Genomic DNA, 26,096 nt, shown 5'->3' with positions numbered 1-26,096 from the left:
GTTTTAATAAAATATGGCTTCTATATCAATAACATCAATCCCAATGAGGTTTGATTACTTTTATTTTATTTATTTTTTGGTCATTTTAAAGCTCGACAGTATCTGTCACATTTTTCCTGTCATTATCACTTTTACTGTCAGAAATATAGTACCATGAACATTCTGAGAAACATCTGAAAAACAATTGCTTCCTAAAGAAAGTCCGACAGGTTTAAAAAGACAGGAAGGTGAGTAATTGAGAACATTTTGAGTAAATTGCTCTTTTTTTCCTAATTATAAGTCATAATAATTAACCTATTACTCAATTTTCTCATCAAAACTGTTCTCCAGCAAACCACACATTTTCCCCTAGTCAGCAGGAAACTCAAAACTACTATGAGCCCATTAGTGGAACTGGACAGATTTGGAATTACAGGTTCCTCTGGCTTTGTAGTCCTGCTACATATACATTGAGTTTTTCTGTGTGCAGATGAATATCCCAGGGGTCAAGCTGCAGTATAACCAGCGGCACCGCTGTGTTGTGATCTGGATGGATGGGACACTTGTGTGCCAAGGGCAAGCCCTACATCTGATCCCTCCCTCCCCCAAGCATGCATTAAAACTCTCTAACATTTGACGCAACCCTGCCCCCACCCACCTATCATTATCCTAACCGCACTCAACCCCTTAGGTAAACCCATGCAAATAGGATCAGAAGGATGAACATATGGTAGCCTAACAACAGCGGAAAATAAGGGTGGGGGCTGGGGGTTAAGGTGGAGGACACACTACATGCACAGAAAAGCAGTGCTAATCTTGTCATCAATATTACTGGTCAAAAATCGTAAAATTAATTTGAATGTTTTCTATTTTGCCAAATATAACAAAGACAAGCTGAAAAAGACACATCATGAAAATAATTAAACAATTAAAATGCTAGAAAGAATAACGTTGAGAACCAAAACCGGTTTCTTATTTAGAACTGATTTCAACCAAATTATGTTAAAGATAATCAGTTATATTAAAAGTTTGCCGATGCGCACAGAACAATGTTCTAAAATACCCTAACAGAGTTTCTTGCACTTCCATGTAGGGGTTCTGCAACACCACTGTTGAATCAGCAGCATGTTCAGTGCACTCTGATTCCAAAACTAATGCCTCTTGAGAGGCGGTTCTTTTGAAACTACACTGCAAAATGTACAGTGGTAATTCCAGATGAAAGACTCTTATCAGCCGGTTAATTTTAGTAAATCAAAAATTTCAAACTGAACTGCAAGTCATTCACACGTGATGTCCAACTCAAAATGAACCAAGAAGTTACTGTTTTTTGTGCACTTAAAGGCTTGTGAACCTTAAATCAGAGTAATTACTAGATGGTTGTTGATAAGGCAATGTGTTGTTAAAGAAGCACAATGTGTTTTGTTGAAATTGGCTTCTTAGAAAAGAGGGAAAGCGTTCATGCTGTAGCAGGCACTCGGCACTGTTGGAACATTTTAGAATATGGAAAAGGGTGAAAGCAAAGCAAAAGAGACATGGATAAAAGAAGAGTTATCATCAGAGGCTGATTGTGGCTTGTTTGGATGGGAAACTGCATGGTTCATATCCTGGCTGAAGCCCTCGAGCACTCGTAAGATCCAATGCCAGTGAAGACTTGGGCTCTGGTACTAGTTCTGTCCACACTCTAAGTGGGTGTGTTTGTGTGGCAACTGTGAGTGACGGGAAAGGCAAAGGTGTTAAATAATGATAACGGAGGCAGAGCTAGCACAGAGTCACACCCTGAGGTGACGAGCCCAGTCATTTTATCACTCTCACACTTTAAGTGCGATTCACATAACTTATGTCATGTCAGGGCTTCAATACACCACTAAACTGTTAATGGTTCAAGATGGTGGACTACTCATACAAAAACCAACATGTCAATTAATGAGGTTGACTAATTTACCACAAATTTCCTAAGCCATTTTTGTAATTTTGTATATATTCTTTACACTGATGCAAGAGTGTAGACCAACTGTTGGTAAATGTGGCCAAAAGATACTAGGAATTCTAACTACACAGAAGACTGGACACTAACTGCTTAGTATTCTAGAGGGGTTATGCAAAACTCACTCTTAAGAATGTGGTTAGGGTTGGGCAGTATGACCAAAATATCACAGTACGATTTTTAGATTTTAGATCATAGTAAATGTACAGCATACAATGATAGTATTTGTTCGAATTTCAACGCAAAAAAATGCTTTATAAATTAAATTACCATTTGGTAATTCCTATTTTTCTATAATGAATGAAATACTTTATAAATAAAAAGGTACTCTATTTGATTATATTCTCTTTTAATTTTGAACTTGATCTATACAAACCAAAAAGATTTGTTTAAGAGTATCCATTACAAATGAATGCTACCTCTCACATTACACCAAAACATCAAAAACTAAACCAAAACCATAGATTCAAAACAATAAAGCTAATATAATAAAACAGATAGTTCCAACGGTATATGGTCATATGGATATATCTACCGTGCTGTATCAGAATGTTTATTAGTTGACACATTTGTACCATCATAAAGTATTTACCATCATTCCACCCAGCCCTAGATGTGGTCATATTTTGCAGTAATATGTGGAACATAGGCGGAAACCACGGGGGGGTCAGGACCCCCCTATCTGAGGGTTGTCCCCCCTAAAATATCACTAAAATATGTGTATTGTAAATAATATAATTCTTAAAATAATTGTTTAAGACATAAAATGATACAAATGCAAACAGGCAACAACAAAAAAACCCTTGGTGTTTATTGTCCCCCCCAACATTTTGATGAAATTTTCGCCCCTGATGTGGAAGTAATTTTATGGCAAATTCAATTGTGTGGGATGTGGAAGAAAAATACATCCAGATAATACAAATTTTCTCAATCACCCTTTAAAGCCACTTAGAAAGCTCAAAACATGCTTTAGACAAATGCTTTAGACTATTATCCAGGAAGATTTCTTGGAGATAGTTCCAGTAATGGAAAACGGTGAGGCCACTTCCTCCCTCTTTTGTTAAAGACCCCATGAAATGGCTTGACAAGCATAGTTTTCTTTCCTGTGTTAACATAATTCTTATTGAAACAATAATTTTGGAAAACGAATCAAAGCTTTATTTGCATCACAGCCGTGAACCATGGTTCCCTACTTGCTAGTCGGTTGCTAGTGGTATTAGGTTTGAGGGACATTCTCATTATAGGGAGAATTTTATTGGACAAAAATCTTTGTGGTGGAAGATGAGTCATCGTCATCTCTTTTTAGTCTGTTTTCCCAAGAGAGAAAGACTGTACATTTGAAATGTGTTTATCTGTTAAAAGTTACTTTAGTCATCATCTAGAAATAAACTACCAAATAGATGACTAAAAGGCACAAAACTCAAAAAAAATTTCATGAGGTCACATGGGAACCAATCACACTTAGTCAAGCTAAGGCAACAGTTTAGCAGTTTCTAATCAAACATCCAACTGTAGTCTGACAGGACCAAAAACAGGGTGTTGTTTGTTGTACTGAGGAAATGGGATGAATAGATAATTATGACAAAATGGCTACTCCCACTCATCCGTTCTCTGATTTCCTTTGGTCCCTCATCCCTTCTAATCAGTGTTGAGGACACTTCCTGAGGTTATTCTCTCCAGCATCAGCTGAAGTTCCTGCTTTCCCTGGAGCATCTCTGGGATTTGGAGCCAGAAGCCTGAGGATCTTGAAAAAACCTTGCCGATGCCCTGAGGATAGTCATGTTCGAGCGGCCCACTCCACACAGTGTGGGGGCATTCCTGGTCTCTCGCCCACTACACTCAGAAAGAGTGTCAAGGAAAACACTGACTAACTCAATTCTGACTCAAACCACTGCGCTTCATGTCGTGAGCAAAGACCACAGTGTGGTGTAGCTTCCTAAAACTAGTTTACAGGTCAGCCCTACCACTGCAAATATAAAATATTTCTGAGATGAACTTTCTGAATTGTAAATGAACCGCTGAGGAGATGTTTTCAGTTAGAAGTTTTGTGGTTTTTCGACCATTTATATTAGCTTTCAGGTCATCTATACACCGATCAGCCACAACATTAAAACCACCTGCCTTATATTGTGTAGGTCCCCATCATGCCACCAAAACAGCACCAGCCCGCATCTCAGAATAGCATTGTGAGATGTTATTCTTCTCGCAACAATTGTACAGAGCAGTTATCTTAGTTACCGTAGACCAGGAGTCTGGAACCTTTTTTCACTAAGGAGCCAGTTTTGAAATTTTTGGTTGATGCATTTTTTTCAAAAGAGCCATAGTACAAACAAATTATTAAACTATACGTTTTTCAATCAAATAAAATGTTAATATTGCCCATAGACTACTCAAAAACAAACAAATAAGCAAAAATGTATAGGTACCATGATGCAATATGGAATTGAGTACGCGTATTTGTGCGGGTCTCCATAAAATTACTTAATTTTACAATTGTTCATGTTCAAATTCCCTTTTGGACTGGGCGACATGTAAAAAATATTTTAACGATAATCGCCTTTAAAATATTGCAATATCTGATTATATGGTCAACCCCCCCCGCCAAAGGTCGGTGAATATTTTTGCTTTATTGATTTTTCTTTTAAAATTGAATACATTTATTGAAACATGAAAAACTTAAGACATTTCTAAATTCAAATTGCACTTTAAATTAAAGAAAAAGGCAATTAAAATAACAAAGTGATTAAAAAGTCTTGTATATAACCAATCATTTACCATCTCCAACGGCCCCAAGATTTGTGTATTGTAAATAATATAATGATATATTCTTAAAATAATTGTTTAAGAAATAAAAGAATACAAATGCAAACGGGGCAACAACAAAAAAAACCTTCAAAAATTGCTCTTGAGAATTGTTATGTTTATTGTCCCCCCAACATTTTGATGAAATTTTCACCCCTGACCTCACAAGATGATAAGAGGTTATTTGCAGCATTCTCATAGAATACATTATTCTTGCAAACAGTTTTCAGTCGAATGAAACAAACAGGAGTGATAACGCTTTACATGCGCTTGTTCCACGAGAGTCCTGTTGCACGCCTCTGAACAAACAGTGAATCAGACACGAGCATTGACAGCTTTTCTTTTGTCTGTTCTTAAAAATATAATAAAGTATTTCTTCAAGCAGGTGTTTTTTTGACTGACAGCATTTCTTATCATGTGTCACTCTGAGATGTCTTACAGGTCACCCACCTGTTGCGGGTAGATGAGCAAAATTACTCGCGCATGAAACACCTGCATTTGAATGAGGAGCTCATGAACTGGATTGAGCCTCGTCGCATTTGGAGTGTTAATTTACACCCTGGACGCACATAAATAATAATGACGTTCATAAAATCGCTCATAGAAAATGCTCAATAGTTATTTGGAAACGAGGCCCAGAACTCTATGAATGTGCATGTCTTGGAGAAGCACTTTCATTGCATGAAATTTCATTGCACTTTTCATTTCATACACATATCAAATCAGACACACATTAGCGGCTTTTCTTTCATCTGTTCTTCAAAATATAATCATGTTTCATCAAATGCCTGTCTTTGTGTCTAATTTCTTGTAATATATCACTCCGAGAAGTCTTACAGGTTGCATTCCACAGTGGCTGGTACATCAGCAAAATACTTCACATGAAAAATCCACATTTGGCAGATGTTCATTTCAAACCTTGTTCACCAGGACTAGGCTGTACAGCAAATTCAGGAGAAAGAAAATCAAAACAGTGTCATTGACGTCAAGCTTTGAAATCGCACCCACACTTTCTGCAGGAAAATTATTTCTAGAACGTTTTAAAGATCATGTTATAGTGAATGGTGATACACCCAATGAGCCAATTGATTTTAAACAAAGAGCCACTTGTGTCTCGCAAGCCATATGTTCCTGACCCCTGCCATAGACTTTGTCAGTTCGAACCATTCTGGCCATTCTCTGCTGACCTCTCTCACCAACAAGGCATTTCCTTCCACAGAACTGCCACTCACTGCATGTTTTTTGCTTTTGGCACCATTCTTGGTATATTCTAGGGACTGTTGTGTGTGAAAATCCCAGGAGATCAGCAGTTAGAAAAATTCTTATACCAGCCCATCTGGCACCAACAATCATGCCATGCTCCAAATCACTGAGATCAAATTTTTCCACAATTCTGATAGTTGATGTGAACATTAACTGAAGCTCCTGACCCATATCTGCATAATTATATGCACTGCTGCCACACGATTGGCTGATTAGATAATCACATGGATGATTGTTGGTGCCATATGGGCTGTTTTGAGTATTTCTGTAACTGCTGTCAAAGAATACATACGAATTCACATGAGATCACGTTGTTTAGTGTTTTGAATTATGATAAGCACAGACTGATTTTAGTTAAAGAATTGTCAATCTTGCTATTTCACTGTGAGATCAGTCTGTTAGCAGATTTACACATTTTAAATTTACAGTTTTTTTCTTCCTAAACAGCCCAAAAATATTGATGACACATCTTGCACTAAGAAAATATCCATCCAATTAAATTATTAAGAATGAAGGAAAATTCACCTCCCCCTTATATCAACTTGCTTCAATAGCTACGGCTGTGACCTAAACAAAATGCTATTAACTATGCAAAAAAAAGGATGAGCCCTTCGAAATGTCCTGCCCCAACTTACGTTTAGTAAAAGAAAATGTCTCAACACAGGAAAGACATCTGTGCCCATCAAGTAATTTTATTGGGTCTATAAAACTATAAACTAAAACCACCACAAACTGCAAAATCAGGGACCTCACACCTTTTCATCATTAAGTTACTTCTACAAGATTTTACAGATATTGTAAACACAAAAAGCTAATTTTAGCTATTTTTGATCAAGTATCCTAAAGCTGAGCCTAACTTGAAACATTTATATTCACAACAGAAATAATCCTACATTTTCCAAGATTTAAAACAATTTTAAGATTCTATTCTATGAAATCACCATAACTGGAAATGAGAATTCTTTAATTCCCTGACATTTTCAGGTTTTCCATGACCGTATGAACCCTACGAAATACTATGGGGCCAAGGGTATTTTACATTCCTTTCAAGTGGAAGAAAACTGAGCATTCAAAGTCATTGTGCGAGATGCTAAATTTTGAAAGGTATGAATGCTTGGTTGGTCTACCTCAGGGTGTGTTTCACATTTCTGTTTTGAATGGATGGCAAACATGCCAAGCATAGGACCAGAGACACATTCAAATGACTTTCAGTTGGTGGATACTGTCTCTATATTCAAATCTGCATGTTCTGACTGAAGGAGATATGTAACATTCAACTATTATCATATACTGTCAGAGAAATTCAGGTAGTTTCTATACATAATTGAGGGCAGGCACCTAATAGGGCATCTATAAATAAGCACAAAGAGTGTCAGGGCTCTAAATGGAATGGTTCAGAGCAAAGGGGTTTTTAATTAACAGTTCTGTCCTCCAAGGAAGAGATGCTTTCACTGTATTAGAGCGAAAGAAGTCAGACCTCTACTCCACACATCAGACACATTACAAATCCACTTTCCACCAAAAAAAAAAAAAATTGTAATAATATTGTTACCTTGCTTTTGTTTGTGTAACAAACTCTATTGAAATCTCAATAAATTCTGAAACATCACCACAAACATTCACAGCTTTAATGAGTACAGAGGAGAATTGTAAATCTACTAAAAACACGTCTAGGACACATTACACCCCAAAATCACAAGGACAAAAAATTAATAAAAAATTACAAAGAGAATGAAAATGAAAAAAATTAAACCTTTTTAAAGTTTTCATTTAAACAAACTTGATGAATTGATTGGCTTAATTGTCATGGAAATAATATCAAACTGCATTCTGTAAATCATATATTCCCCAAAGATATGCTTAGTTTTCAATTTAACATTTGGGTGAAACATGACCAGGAAATGTTCTTGACAGGTTTCATCACAATTAATCCATAAAGGAAGAAAAAGATAGAAATGAGAAAAATATGACATTGAAATTTATACAGGAAGTGAGAGAATGTAGAACAGAGAGTTGGAAAGAAAGGCGAACAGAAGTCAGCTCATCCTCTACAGTGCTGTCAAGACCACAACACGAGTACTACCGTGCCCAGAATAGCCTGAGAGAGGCATGTGACTAAAGGGTTAACAGACACAATGCTGCACGCTTTCACCCCCACACTTCAAAGGTAAGCTGTTTCTCGACTTGGCCTGTTCATCTGCCAAACCCAGGGCCTCATAAGAGCAGCATTTCACTGTTGTGGTTGTTAAAAAAAAAGTCCCGTCTGTGAGCCTTTCAAGTTCAGCATACTAAAAGCACTGTCTGTGCCATTATAAAGCTCCTTAAAAAACAAAAACAACACAAAGCTGCAGCATTACAACAGAATGATGAAAAGAGGTACAAATCTATTTTACAATCATGTAATGGCTGCCTCAATTTATGAGATGTTTGTTCAAACATGTTTGATAATAAATGATCACATCTAAGTAATTAAGACTAGTGGTCAACTGATATATCTCAGAGGCTGATAAATCCAAGATGATGATGAGTGAGCATACAGAAGGGAAGTTGAACAGCTATACGTCTGGTGGAGTCAAAACTACCTGGAGCTGAACACACTCAAAAACGTGGAGATGATAGCGGACTTAAGGTCGAACACCCCAACATTAACCCCACTCACCATTCTGAACAGCACTGTGGCATCAGTGGAGTCATTCAGGTTCCTGGGCACTACCATCCCACAGGACCTGAAGTGGGAGACCCACATAGACTCAATTTTGAAAAAGGCCCAGCAGAGGTTGTACTGCCTTCGCCAGCTGAGGAAGCTCAACCTGCCACAGGCATTCCTGATACAGTTCCACTCAGAAGTCATTGAGTCTGTCCTCTACACTTCTATAACTGTCTGGTTTGTTTCAGCTACCAAGTCAGACATCAGAAGACTTCAAAAGGATGGTTCGGACAGCTGAGAGGATTATTACCCCCTACCCACCCTGCTAGAACTGTACACATCCAGAGTGATGAAAAGGGCTGTTAAAATCACTCTTGATCCTATTCACCCAGCACACTTCCTCTTCGAACTGTTGCCCTCTGCCCGTTGCAACAGACCAATGAGCACCAGAACAGCCAGGCACAGGAACAGTTTTTCCCTCAGGCCATCTACCTCATGAACAGACCTGACTGCCTTCACAATAACACATCACATCCTACTTTACCTTATTACTAACGTAATCAGCAGTGAGATGGCAAGGAGAAAGCAGGTCAGTCAAGACCAGAGTAACAAGTTTTAAAGAAGTAGCACCAAAACCGAGTGTTTCTGACAGCGTGTAAGAATGATGGTGGAAAATGGTCATGTTTTACAAATATTTGACTTTTTTTTTTGTTGCAAAAACTTTACTAATATTATATTAAGTGAACCTCAAGGAAGATACTACAATAATAAAATGTTATGACAGTTTGAAATCAATCCTCTCTTGATTAAATGGTTCCTTTTATTAGAGTGTAATCTTATCTAAAATCTGATGTCTTAATTAGTGGTTGACCGATATGTTTTTTTTTAATGGCCGATGCTGATATCTAGAAAGCAGGGTGGCCAATAGGCCGATACAATGCCGATATATCACAGAATCTGTTAAGAGTGTGGAGGAGTGGCCGAGGACCAAGGTACAGTGTATCGGAGAACTGACGAGTAAGTGTTTTTTTTTTAATCTCTCTCTCCTCTCTCTATCTCCCTCTCACTGCCGCTCCACGTTGGCCTTTCCGCTGCTCCGTTGGGGTGGACGGTAGTAGCGAGAACTCTACTACGGTGTATCCCTCCTTTCCGGGTCTTCAAAACCAGTGTAAAGGGATATACGGTAAAGAAGGAGGCGAGAACTGGCTTGGCAATATAAATAATACTTTAATGAGAAACTTAAACAAGATACAAACACACACATGACGGTCAGCTGACCGTAAACGATCTCTCTCTCATCGCACCACCTTCCGCAGTCAGCCTTTATCCCTCTCAGAGGCTTAATAAGCCTGATAAGGGACCGAGTGTGTATAATCACAACCCGGCCCCGCACTCCGCCCTGTTGAGTTATTTTGGCAGCTTGGTTTCAACAAATTTTTTTGTTTTGTGAGGAGGACGTATTGAGAACTGAAACTTGAAGTATGTTTTTAAAGCACAATTACCTCTTATATGTCAAAAGATCAAGGATAATTTGATTCCTTTTGTCATGACCCCTTAAATATCATAACTTTTTTACAGTGTGTTTGCTCAACCGATAAATGACTTTGATGATTCAATGACTCATTTTAGGAAGACAAAAGAGGATATCAGGTTCCTCTCTCAAAAAAGAAAGCACATCAAAATTTTATAATCCACATTTCATTTAAATTTTACATTTACAGTGGAGACAGGAATTAATTAGTTATTACATCAATAGCAGCTACTGCAGTTTCCTGCAGGTTTGAATCCCAGGTAAAACACAAAGGAATAAATGTAATGTAAGTGTAAAATTGATCAATATGTTTCTAGAAAAATTAAGTGTGATTTTCAGAGGTGGATTTGAACTGTCTACAAATGCAGTCTGCAAACAAATAAAGGTCAATGATTTGAAAAGTTTGGAGCGTTCAGATCATCAACATCATCAGGCCACGACAAGAACAAACAGCATTTCTCTTTGCAAACCAAGCACCAATATGCCAGATGAGATATTAAGAACATCACGCTAAAGTCAAGCTGTCCATAATCATGCTTACACTGCCTGTACTGATCAATCCGACAGACAGGCTGACTCTTAAATGGGCTGCGTTACATTCCTGTGCAGAACCATGCCTCTACCCAGAGAGACAGGGGTCAAAAGGGGCATTTGGAACCTCAGCTCAAACCATTGCTCCTTCAGCTGGCCACACAGGGCTAACACCAGCGGCGAACAAACAATAAGCAGTGAATTGAGTGAACAAAACACCCAAGATCTTTCAAATAAGGGGGAAAAATATGCCCAAAGTGAATTTTATCCAAACCCCAACCTGTGAAACAAAACGTAAAAAGTCAAACTTTCATGAGATTCTTATCAATAGAGTATTTAATGTGCTATGATGTCTTGTGTATTACTGACACCTACTTTTGTGTTTGCTGCTGATTTCATTTTAGAATTAACCACCATAATTATTCAGGTTAAAAATGTAATGCACTTAATTGATGTCTTTGACATTTATATGGTCAGGGAAATAAAATGCATTTAAAAAAGTAATAAAGATGCCCCAGAAAATCCATTCCCCACAGCAAATATTGATGCTTATTGCTCAAACAGCTCATGAATGGAGGCTGAACACGTGTAAATATAAGAAAGTCATGAGGGCTGTGATTAAGAGATGGAGACAGAGATATTGTTATCTCATAGGTCTCTGTTTTTGGATCTGTTCAGCAGCAGCAGGGCTGTGGGACGTAGGTTGAACAGATCAAATCTGTTTTTGAAATTTGTATTCTTACACATAAGACCAAACTGTTGGCAACTGTGAGTTTGAATAGCAAGCAAATCATTTCAATTTTGACATTTGAAAGTTTCTTCCTCTGATTCTACCCACTGTTAATATGTCACATTAATAATAAGGCACGCAAAACACAATACAGGAAACAACTGGATTTCCCAGAACGCATAAAAGAGGCATCACCTTCAACCGAAGGCTTCTAAAATTACTGCGGTTTAGCATTTAACGCTCCTGTTTCTTGTAACTTTGTTCACCTGCCTGAGTCAAGCTCAAACTACATGCGTAAACTGTAAATGTTGTCCAATAGGTTTCAAAATAAACTTTTGCCTGGGTACAAGGGCAAATACGTTTATACCATCATTATGACATCTACATAAATACTCTAGACTCTGTAAGTCATACTACATTTATAAGGGTGACAGTTATGAATGGCAGATATGGGTTTTTCCCAGAAAGCATCAGGCAAGCTGTTTGCCACTTCATTTCCTGCAGACTAAATAAATAAAACTAAGCTTAGTCTCTTTTGCACAAAGCATTCATTATTTTCAATTTCAATTTGCTTTCATTTTCATTCTGAAGACAGTATGTAATCTAAGCTTGTACAACTGTTTCCAAATTCACTGGACAATATGTTTAATTTAATGGGGCATCATTTGGGATTTGAGGCCACTTGATATTAGGCAGATCACTTCAAAAGCTGCATACTGTATATTTGTGGTTGACTGATTTATCAGCACTTTATAGAACTATTGGTTATTGGCAAAAATCAGTGCACACAGTTTATTGTTATTAATATTATTATTATTTTACCCTCTCTTCCAGCACTGGATGATTCTACAGTTAGAACTCTATATATAACAGCAGTTCCCCTTCTGTCACTCACTCGACGTTGTGTCGAATGAAGTAACACAAGAGGTCTTCCTGGGACACCAAACGTACCTCTGAACCTGAGAAAAGGCAGACAGAATTTGCATGCCCCGCCCCGGACATACAGGTATAAAGGGAAGCAGGGCAGCGAGTGCCGAATGGTTGTGCAACAGCAAGTTGAAGTTCACCACTTTTTCACTCACCTCTGTCAGTAAGAAGCATTGCTGTTGGATCTACGCCGTGTTTCCAGCTGGCATTCTCTATCTCTGCACACTGTGCAGTCTATGCCCCTGGGCACTTCAACAGCGCTTTCACTGTTAAAAGAGTGTTCTCCTCCTAAAAGAGTTTTGATTTCTCTAAAAGAGTTTGAGTTTTCCACTCACAAAAGAGCAATACACAGCGGCGTTAAACGTCCTTTCCAGGCCACAGACGCTGCCTCGTGTGCCTGGGCAGCGATCACACTGAGGCGGCGTTCGTGGATGGCTCGTGTACTCATTGCGAGAACATGACCATGGCAGCGTTACGGTCGCGGCTCTCCTTCCTCAAGGTGAATGCCACTTCAGCCGCCACCCGCGTCGCTCCTTCTTACTACGGGATTGAGGTGACCACAGACGCCTCTCGACAGGGTTGGGGAGCCGTGTGCAACGGGCACGCTGCAGCTAGCCCCTGGACAAGACCTGAATTGCCTAGAGTTGTTGGTAGTATCGCTTGCCCTACGGAGGTTTCTCCCACTAATCCGGGGCGAGCACGTCTCCGGGGCGAGCTATCCGTTCAGATAGCACCGCGACGGTAGCGTACATAAATCGCCAAGGCGGTGTGCGCTCTCGTCATATGTCACAACTCGCTTGCCATATCCTCCTTTGGAGTCAGCCGTGACTCAGGTCGCTGCACACCACTCACATCCCTGACAACCGTAACACGACGGTAGACGTGCTGTTGAGGCAGGTTTTGCCCAGTGGAGAGTGGAGGCTCCACCCCCAGGTTGTTCAGCTGATATGGGACCAATTTGGCAAGGCACATATAGATCTCTTTGCTTCCCAAGACAACTTCCACTGCCCGCTGTGGTACTACCGAACAGGAGCTCCTCTCGGGACAGACGCGCTGGCACACAGCTTGCCCCGGGGGCTGCGCAAGTAAGCATTTCCCCCAGTGAGACTTCTTGCACCTGTGCTGTGCAAGATCAGGGAGGATGAGGAACAGGTCAGATCTTACGCTCCTCGTGACAGCATCTCCCTGGAAAATTCCCCTGAGGAAGAACCTTCTTTCTCAGGCATGCAGAGCTTTAGATGTTCTGAGCAGCTCTTTGTCTGCTTCACTGGGTTGTTGATGCTATTTCTTTAGCTTATCACACCCAGGCCGTGCCCGCCCCTTGCAGATTCGAGCACACTCTACGAGAAGTGTGGCATTCTCGTGGCACTGGCCCATGGTACCTCCTTAGCAGACAGCTGCAGAGCAGCGGGCTGGGCAACACCCAATACCTTTGCCAACTCAGGGTTGAGTTGGTCTCGTCAGGTCCGAGCCGGTAGAACTCGGTAATGTGGCACAACCGATCGGGTGTTCTGCTTGCACACAGCGCCCTTCACCAAGTTGATCCAGTGTGCCTTCTATCCCAGGTTAGCCACTAAGTGTTGCTCCCTGGATGTTCTCCTCCCTAGCCTTCTGGCCTGCGAATTCAGTGGAGCAATTTGCGTCCAGACCCACTACGAGTCACAGGTGCTCTGTACTGGGGTCGGGCTCTATGGGCTTAGTTCCCTTTTCAGACAAACTCCCCATGATGTATTTCCCACGGTACGGTACCTCTGTCGGCGGACGCGCGTTTCCCTTGGGCAGCCCCGCTCCGTGCTTGTAGAGTCCCCCATCATTAGGCTGGACCTACCACCGCGCCATTTCCCACGCATGGCTTCACAACCCTTGTGGTGTATTTACCACATGTTACCTCCCCCTAGACTGGGCAGGATGTGGCCTCCGCAGGGTCTTTTCCCCCTGAAAGATTAGGACCGGGAAAGACCGCCTTCCCCGAAACATTTCATAGCATTAAGATAGCCCCAGCCGCTTCACGTCCTATTGAGAGAGAAGGCCGTGGCTGCCGGGCTTGCTCCCATGCTAGTCATGTAGCACCTGTTCCCCCCTCAGGGGTGTGGGGAACCTAAGGTTTGTATGTGACACCTCTTTGGGGGTGTTGGGGAGGGCTACATGCAGCCGACACAGTTGCCTCTAACACGCAGTAGCCTGCTTGCACCTGTCTCGACAGTTCACATAACACGGTCAGTGCGTGGCGTTTTAAAATGGGACCCCTTGTGTCACTTCATTCGACACAACGTCGAGTGAGTGACAGAAGGGGAACATCATGGTTACTGTTGTAAAGATGTTTTGTCCCTCCTGCCACAGCACTAGACCTACCACTGTAAACGGTCGTACCTTATTTTCGGCACCTCAGTACAAAATCCTGACTGGCACTCGCTGCCCCGCTTCCCTTTATACCCGTATGTCCGGGGCGGGGCATGCAAATTCTGTCTGCCAACTTGACATCGGCCTTTTCTCAGGTTCAGGGGTACATTTGGCGTCCCAGGCAGACCTCTTGTGTCACTTCATTCAACACAACGTCTCGTTCCTTCCCTCGGGGAATGGAGGTTACAACAGTAACCATGACGATTTTAGAGGTAATATTAAAAAAAGTACACAATCTGCTTGGAGTTTGTTGTGCCACGTGACTACTACTATTGATGAATGATGATCTACAGTTGTATTACTTCTCATACAGTATTAATACATTTTATTTATTTTTATTATTATTAAAAAGTTCATTGAATTGTTTTTTTTTTTTAGTGGAAAGTAAAATCTAAAGTGATAGACCTCAAAATGAAAATTATGTCATCATTTATTCTTCCTAATGTTGTTCCATGACTTTCCTAAGACTCCTAAGACTAGGGGGCAAGCAACCAAATTGGCCGCAAAGAGTGGTTCTCGCTCTGGGGCATGTGCGTGGATGCCATGGAGAATAGCGTGGGCCTCCAAACGTGCTACGTCTCCGCAGTAACGCGCTCAACAAGACACATGATAAGATGCGTGGATTGACGATCTCAGACGCGGAGGCAACTTCACAGATTCATCCTCCGCCACCCGGATTGAAGCGAGTCACTACGCCACCACAAGGACTTACAGTGGAATTGGGCATTCCAAATTGGGGAGAAAAGGGGAGAGAAAAATAAGACTCCTAAGACTAAGACTTTCTGACTTCTGTGGAACACAAAACTAGATGTTAGGCAGAATGACAGCCTCAGTCACCATTCACTTTCATTGCATATTTTTTTCCATACAATGGAAACACTTTAAGATTGAATCTAAGAGAATTAAATTCCAGCTGCATCTGCATCCAACAGAGCCAAGCAAGTGTCACGTAGGCTCACTGTGGCAGGGCCAAAGCCAACTTATCTAAACTTTCACAGCTGTGTGGTGGAAAGGGCACTAACTACACTGAAGAACACCATCAGAAAAGCGCACTCAATAAATAACACAAGGACAAAGCTCACCATAATCCTCTTTTAAACCATTTTCTTTAGGTCTTTGACCACTGTCACCCAGCAAAGTTTGGATATATGAACTGAGTAAAACACCAAACTTACAATATTTTACTAGAGATTGTGTCTGAGCCATGGGTGGGTGTTCCTTGACTCTCTGGCAACTCATGCCACCCTCCCCTTTATCTCACTTGAAACAGACTATTGGGAATAATGACCACTGTTATAAACTCAGGTCTCAATGCTGCAGTACATCAAAAACTCTGGGGTTGTTCACAACAAAAACAACACAAAATTTGTGTTGCTGTGGTACAAGCTTTCTTCTTAAAAAACAATTCAACCACGTGCACAACCAAACATCTGACATTTTTTTATGTAGAATTGTGTTTTTCAAAAAGTGACGTAACTTTAGAGCAGAAACAAAAACCGTTCATTTTGACACATTGTTTTTGATTAATAGAAATAAAAGAAAGAGGAGTGGGTGGACTTTTAACATTGTAGGATGGTTGTGTACACACACTGCCGACTCACATTTATGTACAAACACCATGTGAAAGTGAATTTTGCATAATAGGTCCCCTTTAAAGTTTATTTCAGTTTATTATCTGTTAAATACATAGCAATTGAACTGAATAGTTTGGGCCCTATTGTTACATTTTTTATTTAATATATTTTCATAATGTTCGGGACAGGACTAATTGTATGTTTGATCAATGGAAGACAGGTGTTGTGTTTTCGAGACCAGCTTAACATTTTTTATTTTTATATAATTTGGTGCCACTTGTTGCAAAGAAATTATAAACTTCAAATTATACAGATTATACAAAAATGTGTTTGTGTTCATTATTATATCTGTTAAATAAATAGCAATTGTACAGCATATTTTGTTATGTACCAAGTTATAGTAGAAGGTTCCCTATATAATGTACAGCTTTAGCTGACAGTGCTTCTTTCATATGTAAGCAAAATGAACATTATAACTAAAATATAACCAAATGAATCAGAATCGAATGAAATCATATCGAAATCAATTGAGAGCTTGTGAAATCGGGAAACCTGTATCAATGTTATTTATCTGATGACAACCTGCAACCGCTTTCTTCTTTTTAATTAAAAAATGACGATGTTTGCTAACATAAATCATAAAAGCTTAATGAAACTTAATACAGAGCTAACCAGTCAGAGAAAATAAATGTCACCTAATTGTCTTTTGAGTTTAAATATATTGCATGTCCCAAGAATCTTATTCATTCCTGAAACCTCAAGATTAACCTTTGAACAATAGTCAAGGCTGAATCTTCTACATGAAAGGAGGGTGTGCTTGAAAGGATATTGCATTTCCTCCGAGTTAGGAACTAATTCTGAGAAGCTATATCCTCCTTACTTTAAGTATTACACATATTACTCAACTTTCCATATTTTGTCTATAGTCCATTTATGATGAAACACTGTTTTGATCTAATCTTGTTGTGTCTTGCAGAGACCTTTTAATAGGAGAGCTGTTATTTATTAAAGTTATAGAAGATTAGACCATATACATGCATAAAAATAGAAGGTATAATGTCTGCAGGATTCAACCACATCTAACCACGTGCTCAGCCAAACATCAGAAGTCTAACCGACAGACACTCTTTAGTTCAAGTTCAATGGGTTTGAACATAGACCATAGTAAACACCTGGGGTTGGAGCTATTGTCACAACTCTCAAAAAGACATGAACTGAATCCTGAGCATTTAAGTCAGCTTATCCCTTAAGCAGAGCGATGTTTCCTTAGAGCACATCTTAAAATATTTCCTCAAATCGGTTCCTCATTCCCCCTGAACTATCAAACAGGTCTCTAAAAATAAAGTGCCTTTCCTTCCTGGCAAGCTTGGCAGGTGAAACACTTTAAAGTCCCTTGGAATGCCTTAATTTTTTGTAAGAAATTCTTCAGCATCAACAGATGGTATAAGCTTACAGAAGCAACATTTGGGAATTTTAGAACTTTAGAATCTTCACTTATAGCAGTTGTTACAATGTTTCTTGTTTGTTGTGTAAATATTCCAAACAACACTTACCAAACCACACCAAAAGCTCCGTATCCAATAGGTCTGTCCGGCTCAATATCCAGCTGTTGTTGCAAGTGATGCGAGCGTTGGTGGTGGTGATGATGATGCGCCTTCACAGCGGCCGCTTGAACTTGTGCCGGAGCCGCGGCTGCCGCCGGCCCCGGAGCTTGTCCAGGAGCGGGCGAGGGGAAGTACGGCTGCTGCTGGCTCGGGTTTAACATCACCGCCGCCGCGGCGGCAGCAGCAGCGGCCGCGGCCGTGGAAGCGTGCTGCTGTACGGGGTGCACGGCGGCGGCCGAGCCGGGGTGCTGGAGATGATGCTGGCCCGGGTGGTGATGGTGGTGGAGGTGGGCGGGTGGCGGGAGATGGGCTAGCTGATGGTGGTGGTGCGGGTGATGCGCTGCCACTGCCGTGGTGCCTCCGCCGTTGTACGCGGCCATCATTTTCGCGGCACTGGAAGCCGTCGTTCCGCACAAAGCCATTCACTCACTCAACAACCCGAAAATGAGAGGTTGGAAAACAAAAACAAAACAAAGAGGGACGGGTAGCGAAAATGGGACACCAACAAGGCTGTCAAGATAAGCGGCAGTGGTGGTCAAACTCTCATTTGGCTGTCATGTAGCCAAACGACGTGTAAATCAGAGCAGAAATGTCCGGCATATAGCACAATGAGTGTGAAAATGTGTCATACTAGCATGGGAAAGATAATTCAGAAAACTCTCTGGCTTGATCTTTTTCTTTGATCTGACCTACTTCCGATCGGATCTTTCTTTTTTTTTAAGACTAGCAAATAAATACAAATCGCACGCATACAAGTAGCCTCTCGTGGAGAAGTAAACAAAACAAAAGTAAAAAGTAGAGAGGGGTTAAAACAAAATGTTTAAGCGACCGAAAAGAAAGCCCGCTCCCCCCATAATAAATAAATTCTACTCGGCCTTAAATCTCCCCCATGTTGAGCTAGGTATCAGGGATCACCTTGCTTTACTCGAAACCAGGGGCTTGTATGGCAAAGGGAAATCAGCGAATAGTACAAGTTACGTGGGAAATGCAACATTCATCTTTTAGATTTCTTCATATTTGCCATTTTGGGCTGATTCCCAGCCCTGTTTCCATCTGCATGCAGTTTGCAGAAGTTACGTGGATCTCCGTAAGGCCACCGTAGCTTGATTCTAGCTTACTTGTTTCAGTTTCAAATGACTCTTAAATGTGAATTCAAAATTAGCACAAAAAAAAAAAAAAAAAACAAACAAAAAAAAAAAACTCGCGCAGGAGATTGCTACACTGTATCGATCCGAGAAGCGCTTGTATTTACAGTATGGCGCTCTGTGCAATTGTTGCAGCTATATGTTGCGCTCGAAAAGCCCAAGCGGTAGATGGTTATCTCCAGATCTTCTCCAAATGTCAAAATCCCCGTAGCCCCTCTATTCTCGAAACACCCATCACAATGATCAATTGAGCAATCCCTTTTCCTGGAACGAGGAAAACATTCTCACGAAGGCGATCAACTTGTTTTCCCCATCGATCTTGTTGCGCGCGTTCAACCGCGTGCAGTCTTCGCGCTTTTAATAGCGTGTGCATATAAAATCCAGTGAAGAAGAAATCAAAATAAAAACATCCAGTGTTCCTTGCAGTCATAAAAACAGCAGCCAGCGTCCTCACCCCCAGCTGGATGGTGCTGCCAGGACCTGGAAAGGCACACGCGCAACCCTGCCGTCTTGGGTACCCGTGTATGCTTCGAATGACTGAAATATACTTGAACCAATCATGTTCTGATTCTGAAGTAGCGTAGCCAATCAGCGGGTAAGAGAAAGGGACGGACGTCCCACCATAATAAACAAGCCCTTGTTGCAAGTGAAACCAAGCGCCATTACGGCTATGAGATACTGTACAAGACTGTGAAAGTCTATGGGGACCTTGAGCCGAAATGGCGAGCGAGGGAGCCCACTTACCCAAAGCTATTACGCGAGACATGCCATCCAATTAGCACCTGACATTGAAGTGAGTCCCTTGTCTGAAAGAAGAGCCATGATTCGCTGTCCATTAATTCTTTTAAACAGCAGAAAAAAGTACAGTGACAACAAATGCAGTCAAATTAATATTATACAACGAGATGTTTTAGAAATATAGGCTATTATACAACATACACATTTATTATTTGTTGTTACAGAACATTACAATTTAAAAGATAAGGTTTAAATTAATTGTCTAATGAACAATGGAAAGAGTAAATAATAAATAATTAATGATTTGTTCACAATCATTCAGTCGGGATCACAGAAATCCATTGCTATCTTTTTAAGTGATACTTTTGGTATATTTAAAGGAATACTTCACCCAAAAATGAAAGTTATCTCATCATTACTCACCCTCTGGCCATCCCAGATGTGTATGAATTTCTTTCTTCTACTGAACACAAAAAAATAGTTTTAGAAGAATATCTCAGCTTTGTTGGTTCTCACAATGCAAGTGAATTGGTATAAAAATTTTGAAGCTCCAAAAGCACATAAAGGCAGCATAAAAGTAATCCATAAGAACCAGTGGTTAAATCCATGTATTTAGAAGAGATATGATAGGTGATAATGAGAAACAGATAATTTTGTATTCCTTTTTTTTTACTATTAATATTCACTTTAACATTCTTCTTCTGTTTTTGGCCATTTGCATTCTTCATGCATAATCGCCACCTACTGGGCAGGGAGGATAATAACTTATAGAAAAAAATGACTGCATTATTGATCTGTTTCTCACCTACGCCTATTATATAGCTTTTGAAGATATAGATTTAATAACTGGAGTCATATGGATTGCTTTTATGCTGCCTTTATGTGCTTTTTGAAGCTACATCCAAATGAGAAAATTATTTAATATCAAATATTAAACATTGGGTTATGACAGAATTTGATATGGAGTGAATAATTTAAAGCTTCATATGCATTTTTCCTTTCTATTTTATAGTGGTGTTGCTTATGAGACTGGAAAAATAAATCATACTGGTAAGAGTCCACAGCTGACCATTCCACACCTTTGACCCCAACACATATGTGTTTGCTGAAGAATAAATGCTTGATCTTAGCAGGCTCTCACATCAGCGACAGCATGCTGAAGCATGCAGGGGATGTTTGTTTGTGATGTAACTTAAAGCTCTGTTTACGAGTTAACTTTGCTCTGGGTCCACTTGAATGCAAATTTGTGGTTAATTAATCCAAAACTATTTGATTACATCAAATAGTGGTTATAGATCTTCAATAATCTACTTTCATTTTATGGCCTTAAAAAACAGAAAAGTCAACAAGTGTTTCATACTTTTTTTTAGAACCACAAATCAATCAGATCTACTTTTACATAAGTTCTGTAATTTCCTTGAATTAAACATCTAGTGCATTAACATCCTAGACTAAACCAAAGTGATGATCCATTGCAGAAACATCCAGAAAGAGTGACTTCTGTACATGTCTAATTAACTTCTGCCCAGGTCTAAAATAAACTGGTGTCCTCCTTTAAGATTAGTTCTTCTGGTTGTGTGGGACACGTTCCACATTGAATCTGCATGAATATGAAGGGTGAACTTCCAGACTTCCTGTTTTTCTCAGCACAGTCCTGTATTTAAGCCCTTTTTCTAGTGTCCCAACTTATTTAAAAAAAAAAAAAAAGTTTTGTCCCATATTTCCCCTCTCCTAAAATGTCTCTATTCCTATGCGTTCAGTCACGTGAGTATTCTTATCAAAGGTAGCCAAGGATACGGCTTGTAAAACCAATAAAATCACACCATGTTATTTGAAGTACATGATTGGATTCAACTATCTAATCACAATCCCCTATCAATATTAGTAGACTAGAACTGATTGAAGAGTCAGTTTGACAGAGCACACAGATGAAACTGTGGCTGGAAAAATGTCAAGGAAGCGTGCATGTACATTTAATGAGGATCTTCAAAATGATAAAGTGAGATGTGAGATTTGTGGAGCTCGCTTTTCCACTGCCCATGGAGGCCGCACCTACATGTTTATACAAAAAGCATGTAAGTGTAAGTGTTCCTCACCAAGTGTTAGAGAGTTATTGTGACGCAAAGTTCAGAATTCATTGGAGAATACCGAAAAAATTGAGTGGGCCCTACTTAGAGACATCCCAGAGTGAAAAGACATTCCGAGCAGCCTCGAACACTTCCACTTCAGAATCTCAGTTTGATTGACGAAACCACACTCTTAGATGAGAAGGCTTGCGTGAAAAACATTGTCACTCGTCACATCACTGAGTGGAACATGAACAAGACGGCCGTGTCTGAGAGATGGACAGATGTTTTTCGTAAGCTAGAGAGCAAGGTCATCAACATTGGAGTCTTAGCCAAGGTCGTGGAGTTTGTTTTATGCCTGCCTGGGACATCTGTGGAGCGTGTGTTCTCAATAATGAACGCAGCATGGACAGCGGATAAATCTCGACTTTATTTTGGACTGGACTGCTCTGCATTTTATGATAAAGTGCACACTGACAAAAATTGCTGCCAGTAAAAAGTACAAGGTGACAACAGTTACAGATGTGGATGCACCCTCTCCTTCGCATTGATCTGCGCCTAGGTAAGGATACGTCCATTTCAATTTTGCTGGGAGGGGGCTGTCCCATTTTCATACATATAGACATATTATCTAATTTAATAATTGCAATATCATCTACAGTGTCTTTGCATCTCTTCAGGTCAGATTACTATGATAAATATGCATATACTGTACGTACAGAGCATGGCTATTCATGTCCAGAAAACTTGCATGTCTTATATGTAAACCAACAAATCACTGCAACAACAATTAGTATTGGACCAATTAGTATGTTGTTAGAGCCCTTTGCATTTTGGCTAGGACTTGGTTGTTCATATTTAATGGGTCCTCTTGATCTTATTAATGTAAGACTTAACTGAGAGTTTATCAATGATGTCCCAGATTCTGCCATCTTGTCTTATTGTCTTTATCAGCATTTCATCTTTTCTGAAGCTTTTCATATGGAAGATAAAAACTTCCAGAGATTCTGTACATGCTTGGCCACAACATCATTGTGGCAGGGTGGAGGGCGGGGCCGGGTTATGATCATACACACCCGGTCCCGTATTAGGCTAATCAAGCCTCTGAGGTTTAAAGGTCAACTGCAGAGTATCGTGCGGGAGAGAGAAATCATTAGCGGACATGTCCGTCGTGTGTGTTTATGTTGTCTTTTAAGTTTTTCATTAAACTATTATTTAGATTGAAAAGCCGGTTCTCGGATACACCGCAGCTTGTTCCTCGGCCACTCCTCCACCCTCTATCGGACGACAGCCGTGCCTCTCCGGGCGGATCCGAGGCAGTCCTCCAGCCCCTGGCGGACGGAACACCCCGCCGCGTTCTCGGGGAACAGAAGGGGTCTCCCCCGCCCCTGGCAGCGGTTCTCTCGCTCCAGGCGGTCGGCAGTGAGCCCCTCCCCGCTCGCGGTTGGCGGTCTTAAACCCCGCTGCGTTTCAGCGGCCGGTAGGCGATTCCTCCGCCCCTGGCAGCGGCCCTGACCGCTCCAGGCAGTCGGCTAGGAGCCCCTTCTCCCCTCGCGGTCGGCGGCTGGGCTCCTCGTCCCCCGGCAGATGGCCGCGGCTGCTCCGTTGGGGTGGACGGTAGTGGGGAGAACTCTACTAAGGCGTATCCCTCCTCCTTCCCGGGATTCGGCACCAGTGTAACGTATTCAATGGAAAGGAAGAGGCGAGAACCGGCTTTTCAATATAAATAATATTTTAATGAAAAACTTAAAAGACAACATAAACACACATGACCGACGATACTCTGCAGTCGACCTTTAAACCTCAGAGGCTTGATTAGCCTAATACGGGACCGGGTGTGATCACGACCAGGCCCTGCCCTCCGCCCTGCCACAATCATATTTTACACATAAAAATAAAGACTCTCTGTACCAACACCATCTGTTCACAAATACAGTACCTAATGAATGAAGTTGATTCAGACATATTAATCGATATTTGACTTGAATATAGCCAGATCATTCAGATGTTACCACATGAACCACATGTTGAGGTTGGCAGACAAATCTTTACAGTATATCCACGGGTCTGAAATTATCTGATTTTTTTAATCATGTTAATTATGTCACCACATTGCAAATTAAGTAGGCTATTTTATGTATTTATTTATTTTGGTATTTCATGTTCATTTTTAAACATAATGAAAGATACTGTACACTGACAGAAAATCAAGGAACCCCAAAACGAATCTTCTCTCATCATTTACTCACCCTCACACCATCCCATACATATATGACTTTCTTTCTTCAGCAGAACACAAACAAAGATCTTCAGCTCTGTGGGTCAATACAGTGGAAGTGAATGGTGATCAGACCTTTGTAGCTCCAAAAATCACATATAAATAAAAGTAATCCATATCTTCAGAAGCAATTTAAAAGTTGTAGTACTGTATATACAGAAGTAGCACAATTTCATAGCCCAGATGTCTATTTAATAAGTGTGCTTTCATCTGAAAGATGGAATTTGCAGATCAGCATTACTTGCTCAAAACATTTGAAGTTTAATTTATGATTTATAATGTATGTGAAACTTTTTCAGATATGTTTATTAGATGTTTGCACACAATATTTATATTTATAATGTGATGCTTTCCAGATGATGAAATCTTACACAAACCTTTGGGGAAGGATGTTTGTGTGCTCACTGAGAAAATGTATAATTTTGTTTCAATTGAGGTTTATAAAAAAATAGAAGTGGATTACAAAACAAAAGCCTATGTGTCCAGGGGTTTTGATCAAAAGAATCAGAGGTAATGTAACCCATTTTGGACATTCTGTATGCATAGCATATCCATTTGATGTTGCATATGCCAAGAAATTGTCTTCAATTACACTTAATTGTATGCATCTGTGTGTGTGTGTGTGTGTGTGTGTGTGTGTGTGTGTGTGTGTGTGTGTGTGTGTGTGTGTGTGTGTGAGCGTGTATTTATCACTTTGTGGGGACCAAATGTCCCCATAAGGATAGTAAAACCCGAAATTTTTGACCTTGTGTGGACATTTTGTCGGTCCCCATGAAGAAAACAGCTTATAAATCATACTAAATTATGTTTTTTGAAAATGTAAAAATGCAGAAAGTTTTCTGTGAGGGTTAGGTTTAGGGGTAGGGTTTGGTTTAGGGGATAGAATATAAAGTTTGTACAGTATAAAAAACATTATGTCTATGGAAAGTCCCCATAAAACATGGAAACACAACATGTGTGTGTGTGTGTGTGTGTGTGTGTGTGTGTGTGTGTGTGTGTGTGTGTGTGTGTGTGTGTGTGTGTGTGTGTGTGAGCACAAGTTCGTTGCAAAAAACCACATCAGGCAGAATGAAGTTGTTTTCTATTGTACTCTGAATAGATTGTCCATCCTCCACCTTGTAAAAGCAGAAACTTTACAAGGTCTGACATACTGGTTGAGATGTACAACAAGAGCACAAAGCAGTGGGTGCTGATGTTATCAATATGGGCCATAATTTGCTGCACCATACATCAGAGCAGCATCAATAATTCAATAACATTTATTTTTCATTGCTCATTCAGTTTGACCAGAAACTCGGACCCAAAAATAGATTCAAATCACATTCTAAAGAATTAAAGAAAGGACAAAGAAAAGGCCATCGCATTGGTCACCATAATATTCTATTCTATGCTTGCAGCTCATAAATCTAATGGCGGACAATGACATAGCGTTATTCTCTTGCTACAAGGATTTGCTGAATTGTTAAGGATGACCCAGGCCTATGGAACTGCACAGAGAATCAGTGTCCTAATTAGGCCCTGGCATTGACAGTGAGTACTGCTTGGGGCACTTTGGAGGGGAAGCAGCAGGAATGCTTTACTGAGTAACTCCAGGCTGACCATAGTATGTAAGTAGAGCAGAAAACAGATGGTCCAGAGCATGGAATAGAAAGCACATAAAAACGGAGAGCAGCCCATTGGAAATGCACATCAAAAGCAGTGGTGATGCATCAAAAGCAGTGGTGATGCATCACAACGATGGGTCCCAGATATGTGCTTGACTAGTTCATGATGGTCCAACACCATCGCTCAGCTGATATGATCAAATATTCACATATGGGGAAAAAGTATTTATGAATTGCATGGTTAGCCAATGCATAAAATTATTCCAGAGCCAGGATCAGAAATGAACCAGTGT

General features: G+C 40.4%; 1 protein-coding gene across 1 annotated transcript in view; it reads right to left on the bottom strand.

Annotated features, from left to right (window-relative positions):
* The window catches only part of LOC127632096 (serine/threonine-protein kinase NLK), a 95,199-nt gene extending 75,567 nt beyond the window's left edge, over positions 1–19,632 (bottom strand). The window contains exon 1 of the mRNA XM_052110580.1: positions 17,922–19,632. Within this exon, the coding sequence (XP_051966540.1) occupies positions 17,922–18,394 (473 nt within the window). The 5' untranslated portion in view covers positions 18,395–19,632. The remainder of the gene's footprint in view (positions 1–17,921) is intronic.
* Between the last annotated feature and the right edge of the window lie 6,464 nt (positions 19,633–26,096).

This window comes from Xyrauchen texanus, chromosome 38 (genome assembly GCF_025860055.1).
Source record: "Xyrauchen texanus isolate HMW12.3.18 chromosome 38, RBS_HiC_50CHRs, whole genome shotgun sequence".
Lineage (NCBI taxonomy): Eukaryota > Metazoa > Chordata > Actinopteri > Cypriniformes > Catostomidae > Xyrauchen > Xyrauchen texanus.
The sequence above is the reverse complement of the archived record's forward strand: the minus strand, read 5'-3'. Positions and strand labels throughout refer to the sequence as shown.